The sequence below is a fragment of the Cetorhinus maximus genome, chromosome 18, assembly GCF_964194155.1.
Source record: "Cetorhinus maximus chromosome 18, sCetMax3.hap1.1, whole genome shotgun sequence".
In the NCBI taxonomy this organism is placed as follows: Eukaryota; Metazoa; Chordata; class Chondrichthyes; order Lamniformes; family Cetorhinidae; genus Cetorhinus; species Cetorhinus maximus.
In genome coordinates, this window is record NC_135896.1 from 40,547,678 (window position 1) to 40,558,483 (window position 10,806).

Consider the following 10,806-nt stretch of genomic DNA (forward strand, 5'->3'; position numbering starts at 1 on the left):
GCTGAGGTCTGCTCAGGAACAGTGGCAGAAGTCATTCAGTCTGTTGTGAATGGCGCAGATGGATGCATATTTTGCTTTGGTCATGTCCAGCTTGGTAAGCTCCCAAATTTGTTACTGTTAATTACGACGTCAGGCTGGTAATTACATGCTGTCAGCTTTTGCAACAATAAAGCTGATAGCATGTGACTAGATTAGGATTTCCTTTTCAATTACTTTGTAGACTTACCGAATTCTGTTTCTATAATCATTTCTTGAAATGTTAATAAGACAGTAAGAAGATTTAAAGTACAGCAGTCAAGATTAGATTTTCCATTTTTGCCATGTACTGCTTTCCTTTAATCTAAGATGACTTGTAATGTTTACCACCAACATACCAATCTCCCCTTTCACCTCACTTCTTTTGCATTCAGCCCTGTAGAAAAAAACACTTGCCCTAAAACACTTACAACACTTTCAAACTCACAACTTTCGGCCTCCATTCTTCACAATACTTCTGCAGGAAGTATTGTGACAACAGTGGAGTTGTGGCCACAGTCAGCCCAGCTATGATCTTATCAGATGGCGGAGAAGGTTTGAGGGACTGAATGGACAACTCCTGCTCCTAATTCTTGTATTTTTGTCTGCTGCAACGACAGTGGAAGAAACAAAGAAACCCTGGAAAAAGGGATTACATTTTGTTGAGAAAATGAATGTGGAATTGACCCGAGGACTTCAATAAATGTTTCATCCCTCATGCTGGTGTTTCACATACTAGTTGGAAAACTCTTTTTATCTTTGGAGGGTATGACTTAAAATTCTCAAGCTTGGCTTTTTTTTAACTGAAGCATTGAAGCTTCAATTGTCGAGGGCCTAAGCTCGGAAATTCCCTCCTTAAACCTCTCTGCCTCTCTCTTATGTTGCTCAGTGTTAAATTTTGTCTGATAACTCTCCTGCAAAGTTCCTTGGGATGTCTTACTATGTTGAAGGCACTATATAAATGAAGTTGTTGTTGCAGTGTCTTCAAATTCCCTGAAGCACCAAGGAATCTGACAGCCACCGCTGCAGTGAGCACAAAGCAGTTTTAGGACCAGTGCCAGTGATTGTTTTATGGATCCAATGAGCCTACATTACTGGTGCCAGCACTCCACACTCCTTCTCAAATCACCACATTTATTACGTATCAACTTGTTAGTTGTCCATTGTACAGGAAAAGCCTCCAAATTCTTCTTAATAGGAGATTCCATCATTAATTGGCTGTAGAGATCACACCTATTTGAGCTTGCAGGATCCCTGTGCTCCAGTATAACATTCTATGTTAGAAACTTGCCAATCCCTCTCTAGGCTCATCCAGGATGGACAAGCTGAACAGAGTACTATGGCTTCAGTTTCAGTCTCTGTTCGTTAACCCCAACAGCAGAATGAGTAATCTGCTGCCAAATTAAACTAAGAATCCAACTAGGCCAGCCATTGGGAATAATGTGCTCTAAGCCAGACTGGAGTTACAGACAGTGAAAAAACCTGGCATGTGGAATAGGTGAGCGAGGTTATTTATGAATGCTGTATTAAGGGTTCTGGGAATATATCTGGATACTCAGTTATTATTTGGCAATACAATTTTTGATACAGTTTTCAACAAGTTAAAATCATGAAGATTTCAATTCCAACTCAAAAAGAGAACATCCAAGCAAATAGAACTTCAGTAAAATGAGCTGTGCTCCTGTTATAACTGCAAACATATACTTTCTCTTTGAGCCATCGATCTCCCTCCACACTCCCACCCCAAATTGTGCTGAATAGCAATGATGACAGTAGGAAATTGGATTGGTAAGACCTATCGCTGCTTCTTTTGGATGTCACGTTAAACTGAGGCCCTGTTTGCCCTTTCAGGTAGAGGTAAAAAGTCCCATGGCACTCCTTTGAAGAAGAGTGGGGGGAGTTATCTGCAGTGTCCAGACCAATATTTATCCCTCAGCCAACATCACCAAAACAGATTATTTGGTCATTATCACATTACTGTTTATGGGACCTGGTTGCTCCATTTCCTACATTAGAACACTGACTACACTCCAAAAGTACTTCATTGGCTGAAAACCAGTTTGGGATGTCTTTTAGCTGTGAAAGGTGCTATATAAATGAAAGTCTTTCTTCCTTCCTTTTACTTACCCCAATCCAGATGATCTTACTATTGTCTTTCGGGGATGGTCTTCAGCTGCACAAACCCAGCAGCCACATGCAAATTATGGCAGGGAGGTTTGGCCTGCAAACTGCCTTAGTTGTCTGCCTTCTGCTGCTGTTTCTGCAGTCTTCAGGAATTACCCACCAGCAGGGGGATAAAGCTAATCTGTGGGGTAGTGACAGAAATTCCCAATGCCTCATTTGGGGAGAGAGTCAAACTCTGGACTCTAGTGCACCTCTCAGTGCCTTCACCCCACCATTGGTGGCTGAGCCTTAGTCTTCCAGGCTTTAAACTCTGGAATTCACTCCTTAAATCTCTCTGATGCTCCACTCCTCTCTCTCCTCCTTTGAGATCTTCCTTAAAACCTACTTCTTAGACAAAGCTTTTAGTCATCCGTCCTAATATCTCCTTTGGCTTGGTGTCAATTCTGGTATTATTACGCTCCTGTGAATTCCTTGGGGTGCCTTCCTACGTTAAAGGTGTTATGTAAATGCAAGTTACTGTGGCTCATATTTATTTTCATGAAGATATATCTGAATGTCATATGAAATTCCTCAGGTCCCTTCTACTAGTTTACGAGCAAACGAACAAGGAGCAGGGGTAGGCCATTCAGCCCTTTGAGCTTGCTCTACCATGTAATAAGATCATGGCTGATCTGATAGTAACCTCAAATCTGCATTCCCACCTACCCCTATCACCCCCATGCTTACCAAGAATCTATCCAACCCACCTTAAAAATATTCAAAGACTCTGCTTCCACCGCCTTTTCAAGAGGAGAGTTCCAAAGACTCACAACTGTGAGAGAAAAATGTCACCTCATCTAAATGGGTGACTCCTTATTTTTAAACAGTGACCCCTAGTTCTAGATTCCCCCACAAGATGAAACATCCTCTCCACATCCACCCTGTCAAGACCCCCCAGGATCTTAAAGATTTCAATCAAGTCTCCTCTTACTCTTCTAAACTCCAGCGGCTACAAGCCTAGCCTGTCCAATCTTTCCTCATAGACAACCTGTCCATTCCAGGTATTAGTCTGGTAAACCTTCTCTGAGCTGCTTCCAGTGCATTTACACCCTTCCTTAGATAAGGTGACTAATAATGTGCACAGTACTCCAGATGTGGTCTCACTACTGCTCTATATAACTGAAGCATAACTTCCCTAAAAATGCTATATCTGTACTCAGCTTATGAAAGCATACTCTGAGAAGAGTTGAGAGATTGTCCTACAAATAGTTCCATTAAATAAGCCTTCTAGCAATGCCAATTGAAGCATACTCAGAATATCATGGTTGGTAGAGTCCCAGATTATAACACTAGGTCTCTGCCATATTTTCAGAAGAGTCAAAAACAATTACTAAACATGATTTAAAGTGGGTGACAGGAGTCTCACCCACGGCGTCATTTTTCTCCGGAAGGCCCAACACTACTTAATTCCAATCAGGCAATTACCTGGGGAGCATCGGATCTCCAGTCCGAATAAGCTCCGAGTAGGGTGGAAGTCCTACACCCAAGAGTCACTGGCCAATCAGAGAGCAGCGACTCTCCAGTTCTGGCAGCATCACGGGGAACGGTGACCATTGCCAGTTCTACAGTAGGGCCTGCAAGAGGGATTGCCGATTGATTCTTATTTAGAGGTGAGCATGGGTAGAAAGTGGTAGCGCAGAAGGATGATCAGAAGAAAGGGCAGGAGTGTGGCTTCCTGCAGAACCCCCTTCCTGGTGCAGTGTTCCTTGATTGGGCATAAAGTGCTCGTGAATGAGGTACCCCGCCTGGTAGGCCACTGGCACACATGATAGGGTTTTTTGGGCAGCCTCCACAGATGGTGAATCCCCTGCTCACCACTGTTTGAATACCAAAGGCAACAAGATGAGGCCCTTAAGTGGCAATGTAAGGGCTTCAATTGGCCTCCAGGCAGGAAGGTTGGCAGCAAGTCTCCCTGCCCTGGACTTGATCGGAGGGAGGTGGAAAGGCAGTGGGACCTCCATCCATGACCTCATGCCCAATCACATGACACACCCCTCTGTCTCTGCATGCCCGGGGTTGGGCATGGGGAGGAGGGTGCGGTATCACTCACCCAGAGTTGGGGATGGTGGGGCCGGTGTCTTTTAGACTGGCTGATAACAAAAACGTTAATCCTTACCTCGGGCCATTAGGATTGATAGAATTATCTGTATCAAATTCTGGTTTTTCTTAACTATCACTTGTCCAATGATCTCCCGAGTGCTGCCCTATATAGTATTAGTGGAGTTTCTTTTGCTGAAAGCCTTGCTGCAGAGTAACTGAGTCAGTGTTTTGACAGGCATCCCACTAGCCTCCACTAATAAGCAACTTCCTTTTGTAGCTAGAGAGTACACTTGGAGAACAGATGGGCGTAGGACACATGATCTTGCTAACAATCACAGTCGCACATTAATATACAGGAATTAAGAACGGTGTGTTTGACCTTATGACACTTGTTAAGTCAAGTCTGTAGCCTAGTATTCCGGCACATAATTCTGACATGGTTAAATGAATGGACAAGCAGGGAAACACAGCACAATATCCCTGTACCTCTACCATAGAGGTTGGACACTGATAATTAAGGCACTCAGGAAGATTTTCACTAACCATGCTGGTTAGAAAACTGATGGTAGCTCCACGGAAAGTATGGAAAATAGTGTACTAGCCCATTTCTGTTCCCAATCTGGCCGTCACTATCTAGGTAGGCCCTTTTAAGATGCATATTGGGGTCTGCTGACATACAGATATTTTTGGGAGACTGCAGGAAGTAGCCTGCGCTGTGCACACCTGGGTTTTACACAGCAGTGCAGCCAATGAAGAATAGAAACTATACGTTTAAAATGATTTCTGAGGGGGAAAGGAGAAAACAGGAGCAGGGCGCTTCTTTGGCGCCCACGTGAATTGTGTGAGCTGCTGCTACCCTGGGGACCCCACAATCAACCTACATTAGACCCCCTGGATCTACCTTGCTGCTGGCTGCAGGATGCCTGACGTTGTGCCGTTTAGAAGGTGGTGGGCTAAAGGCGTCTGTTTGGTGACCATAGCCCAACAGCAGTACAGTGATAAGGGTCAGCACTCAAAACGTTGCATTTGGGAAAGAAAGTCTAAATGTGCCTAATCTGTATTTATCTAAATTACTAAAGGAGCTAAAACAGCCTAACATTCAAACTTACATTTCAATTTCAGGAAAAACGTATACTATGATTGGAAAAGACAATTCAATGCAAAACCTCGGTGTTATTCCCTGTGCAATATCCTGGCTTTTTAAACTAATAAATGAGCGCAAGGAGAAAACTGGCACTCGATTCTCGGTCAGGGTATCTGCTGTGGAGATCTGGGGCAAGGATGAAAACCTTAGGGATTTGCTATCTGAAGTGGCCACTGGCAGCCTCCAGGATGGCCAATCTCCTGGTGTCTACCTCAGAGAGGATCCAATCTGTGGAACTCAGGTATTTTTATTACACTATATAGTTACACAATTTTCCAATATATTGATATCGTTTCTGTACTCACTGCATTTCCATTGTGTATTGACGGATGTCTGAAACATTCCAGTTATATTTAAAATGTCACTGCCACTCTTTTGGCTTTACTTATTTTTCATCTTTGCTCCCTTGGTATACATATTTTGTTACTAATTGCCCCAGAGAGCTAATCTGTTGAGCAGAAATGCAACCCTCTCCCAATTAGTAATACATTTCTCTTCATACTCAGCTTCAGAATCAAAGTGAGCTGAGAGCCCCCACGGCAGAGAAAGCCGCCTACTTCCTTGATGCGGCAATAGCCTCCAGAAGGACCAGTAGGCCAGATTGTGATGAGGAGGAGAGAAGGAACTCCCATATGCTCTTTACCCTTCACATTTACCAATATCGAATGGAAAAGAGTGGCAAAGGGGGAAGTATGTTCACTCTAAATGAATAATTCTGATTTGTAAAATTAATGTATTCTGCTAATATGGATGTCACAGATAATGTTAGATTAGCAAATTTAATACGTATAAGTGGTGATTACTGACTGATTTTACAGAAACCTCCACGTTTTGCCTGTTGTTAATATTTAATATGGACACTGGTTTGTTGCATTCATTATGTCTGTTGGTTGAATAAATTCAGAATCTCTAAGTGGTTTTGTGTATCTGACCATGTTTTTGCAGTGTCAGGAGGGCGTAGTCGTTTGCACCTGGTTGATCTGGGGAGCTGTGAAAAGGTTTTAAGCAAGAGCCGGGATGGTGGTGGAGGCCTCTGTCTATCACTTTCAGCTTTGGGCAATGTCATTTTGGCATTAGTCAATGGCGCTAAACACGTTCCATACAAGTAAGTAATGTGTATGGTGAATTAAGTGTGAACTCCTGTACGAAGCATTTGATGCGGGGATTATCAGCTATGAAGATGTAAGAAATGACCATGACTTTAAAAATAGCATGGATTTCTGAAGTCAAAAAGAGCTGAGCATTTTTTAATCTAATGCCCCTTTCCCATTTAAATAAAGTTAGGGTTTATAATCTGTACCTTTTACAATGGACCTCCACTGTAACTTGGCAGGCTTCTGCCAGAATATCTAGAAGCTAGGCCAGCGCTAGTTAAACCATGTCCCAATCTTGTACCCAGATTTCCTGTATGGGCTTATAGGTGGAGTCTTTGTCCATCTCTTACAGGGACATTAGGGGATGTGATGGGGAGAATAGAGGGATCTTGGACATCTGCCAGCCAACCTGTGTGGGGTGGGTGCACGATGTGAGGCCACAGCATGACAAATATATCCTTTAAGAATGAGTTTTAGGGGATTAGAGGAGCAGGAAAATTGTCCCCCGCTCACCCATTCTTCCCCCACATATTTACTGTGGATTTTCTGGCACCTTGCGTGTCCCAGATGGAACCTCAGCCACCACTGTCAGTCAAATTATGCAGTTGTTCGCTGACCCTGCAAACTTTGGTAGGGCCAGGGGCTGGATGGCAGGCATGGCACTATCTCTCTTTGCCTTTAACTGTAAGGTTGTAAACTAGTCAAAATTCAATGCCATTCATTTAAAATAGATCCATATATTTATTAGCAAACTGTAAGATGAGAAGAATTTAGACATTTAACAATTAGCTGTTTAGTGCAACTCTTGCCATGGACCACAGAGATTCTAGGGTTGAGCCTTGGATTGTGTTCAATTAGCAGACCTTACAAGGAGGACACACTGGCTCAATCTTGCTGGAAAATAATAGCATTTCAATAATGCATACTGTAATTAGAATGAACATTTTTTGAAGAGGTGACCAGGTGTGTAGATGAGGGAAATGCATTTGACGTAGTCTACTTGGACTTCAGCAAGGCTCTTGATAAGGTCCTGCATGGGAGACTGATAACATAGGTAAGAGCCCATGGGATCCAAGGCAATTTGGCAAATTGGATCCAGAATTGGCTGAGTGGCAGGAAGTAGAGGGTGATGGTCGAGGGGTGTTTTTGTGACTGGATGCCTGTGTCCAGTGGGGTTCCACAGGGATTGGTGTTGGGTCCCTTGCTGTTTGTGGTATATATAAACGGTTTAGATTTGAATGTAGGGGGGTTGATCAGTAAGTTCGCGGATGACACGAAAATTGGTGGGGTGGTAAATAGTGAGGACGATAGCCTTAGATTACAGGAGGATATAGATGGGCTGGTCAGATGGGCTGATCAGTGGCAAATGGAATTTAAGCCAGATAAGTGTGAGGTGATGCACTTGGGCAGGACAAACAAGGCACAGGAATACATGATGAATGGTAGGACCCTGGGAAGTACCGAGGAGCAGAGGGACCTTGGTGTGCATGTCCACCAGTCCCTTAAGGTAGCGGGACAGGTAACTAAGGTGGTTAAGAAGGCATATGGGATACTTGCCTTTATTAGCCAAGGCATAAAATATAAGAACAGGGAGGTTATGCTGGAACTGTATAAAATGCTGGTTAGGCCACAGCTAGGGTATTGCTTGCAGTTCTGGAATCCGCTTTATAGTAAGGATGTGATTACACTAGAGAGAGTGCAGAGGAGATTTACCAGGATGTTGCCTGGGCTGGAGAGTTTTAGTTATGCGGAGAGATTGGATAGACTGGAGTTATTTTCCTTGGAGCAGAGGAGATTGAGGGGGCACATGCTTGAGGTGTATAAAATTATGAGGGGCATAGATAGGGTAGACAGGAAGGATTTTCCCCCTTGGTGGAGGGATCAATAACCAGGGGGCATAGATTTAAGGTAAGGGGCTGGAGGTTTAGAGGGAATGTGAGGAATAATTTTTTCACCCAGAGGGTGGTGGGAATCTGGAACTCACTGCCTGAAAGGGTGGTAGAGGCAGAAACCCTCATAACATTTAAGAAGTATTTGGATGTGCACTTGCGATGCCATGGCATACAAGGCTTTGGGCCTAGCGCTGGAAAATATGATTAGAGTAGTTAGGTACTTGTTTGACCAGTGCAGAATCGATGGGCTGAAGGGCCTTTTTCTGTGCTGTAGACCTCTATGATTCTAAAATTGGCCAGCAAATTCAGATTAAGAGATTTAATATGAGTTGTGAATCTCCAAACCTGGTTGGTTGATTCACACCACTCAGCTGTTTGCATTGCATAGTGGCATCTTGTCCATAATGTCCCTGTTATTTTTGAGAGATTGAAAGATCTTGCACATTATTCGACCATTAGACTAAGATTAGATTAAGTGCCTAACTAATCTTTTAACAGCATGATCATTGTTAATGCACTGTCAATCGATCTCTTCGGCCTTCCTGAAAACCTAAACGTGTAAAAATGTAATTTTTTGAATATTTTTCTTCCTTTTGTTCTCTCTTTTTCTGTTTCTTAATGTAACTTTCTTTGCTTTTCATTATTTCTCTTTCTGTACCCGATTTGGTTATAATTCACTCTCATTTTCTGTTGCTCCTTTGTTTCTTTCTTTGTTGGTCCTGCCATTCACTGAGCTCCCAAGGCATGTGTTGCTCTTGCCATGCCTTTATCAGCTCGCACTTGCAGCAAGTTTTGTTGCAAAACATTTTGAGCCCAAGGGCGTAGGAAAAAATCTATCTGAAAGCCGACGTTGCAAGATACCTCTCTCCAAGAATAATTAGCCTAATATTTCACACAATTATCTTCAATGTCAGTGCAGAAATCTAGGCATTGAAATTCTTTCTATCAATAATTTGGATGGAAAAGTCAGCATGCTCTTGAATAAAAATGGCATGGGAATATGCCCATGAGACCGCACCTCGAATACTGTGCGCAGTTTTGGTCTCGTTATTTAAGGAAGGATGTAAATGTGTTGGAGGCGGTTCAAAGGATGTTTACTAGATTGATACCTGGAATGAGTCGTATGTCATATGAGGAAAAGTTGGACAGACTGGGCTTGTTTCTGTTGGAGTTTAGAAGAGTGACGGGTGATTTGATTGAAGTATACAAGATCCTGAACGGCCTTGACAAGGTGGACGTCGAAAGGATGTTTCCTGTTGTGGGTGAGTCCAGAACGAGGGGGCACTGTTTTAAAACTAAGGGTCGCCCTTTTAGGACAGAGATGAGGAGAAATTTTTTCTCTCAGGGGGTTGTGCGACTTTGGAATTCTCTGCCTCAGAAAGTGGTGGAGTTGGGGTCATTGAATATTTTTAAGGCAGAGGTAGATAGATTCTTGTTCGGCAAGGGAATCAAAGGTTATCGGGGTTAGATGGGAATGTGGAAATCGAGCCACAAGAAGATCAGCCATGATCTTATTGAATGATGAATCAGACTCGAGGGGCTGAATGGTCTACTCCTGTTCCTATTTCTTATCTTCTTATGTATTACTGTGTCTCTCTATCATTTTAACTTAATGTAAGCTTTATTGAGGGGTTGCTGAAGGAAAGATAGCTTTTCATACTTGGATGCAAATCAGTTGGCATTTTGCATAATTTTTCTGAGTTCAACACCAGTGGCTACAAATCTAGGCCAACAAGTGAACATTTTCATTACATTTCTGGCAACAATAAAAGCATCTGTTTATCTTCTTAAGGAAGGCTTTGTAATTATGCTAAACATGGATTTTGTAATTACCCACAGTAACAGTTTCTGTGCTTACATTTGTTTGAAGCCACATGAACTATTCTCCAGACAAGGACATATTATCCACATTTTTTCAAAAAACTAAGCTAATGTTCATGCCTGAAGAGGTTCCATTACGAAACAGGCCGCTTTACTAATTTTGAACAACAGAATTATATGTTGTTGGATTCTGTCCTCTTACACCTGAACTAAAATGCAACATTAAAACAATTTTAATCCTGATGATATTTTGAATAGGAAAAAGACACAGTTTGCAAACTGTGGATGTATAAAATAGACCATTGTCTCAAAATGCTTAGCCCATCACTTTCTTTGTACCTGAATGTATTTGTTTTGTTGTACAATATAGAGATAGTAAGCTTACTATGCTGCTGAGAGAATCGCTGGGGAATATAAACTGCAGAACAACCATGATCACCCATATTTCTGACTCGCCTGCCAACTATGCAGAAACCCTTACAAGCATTCAGCTTGCAGCACGAATTCATCGTATGAGAAAGAAAAAGTCCAAGGTCAGTATCTGCTCCAAGTAGAATATCAAATGATGTTAGTTTCAAATGCGGGCCTAGAAAGCATTTACTATAAATAACAGTTAACTACTCTCCATCTAGTGCTG

General features: G+C 42.5%; 1 protein-coding gene across 6 annotated transcripts in view; it reads left to right on the forward strand.

Annotated features, from left to right (window-relative positions):
- The window catches only part of LOC144693097 (kinesin-like protein KIF26A), a 280,736-nt gene that overhangs the window by 230,809 nt on the left and 39,121 nt on the right, over window positions 1-10,806 (forward strand). For all 6 annotated transcript variants that reach the window (XM_078562489.1, XM_078562492.1, XM_078562490.1 and 3 more), the window contains 5 exons: window positions 1-94; window positions 5,341-5,603; window positions 5,869-6,052; window positions 6,308-6,467; window positions 10,540-10,702. In XM_078562489.1, coding sequence (XP_078418615.1) covers window positions 1-94; window positions 5,341-5,603; window positions 5,869-6,052; window positions 6,308-6,467; window positions 10,540-10,702 — 864 coding nt within the window. The remainder of the gene's footprint in view (window positions 95-5,340; window positions 5,604-5,868; window positions 6,053-6,307; window positions 6,468-10,539; window positions 10,703-10,806) is intronic.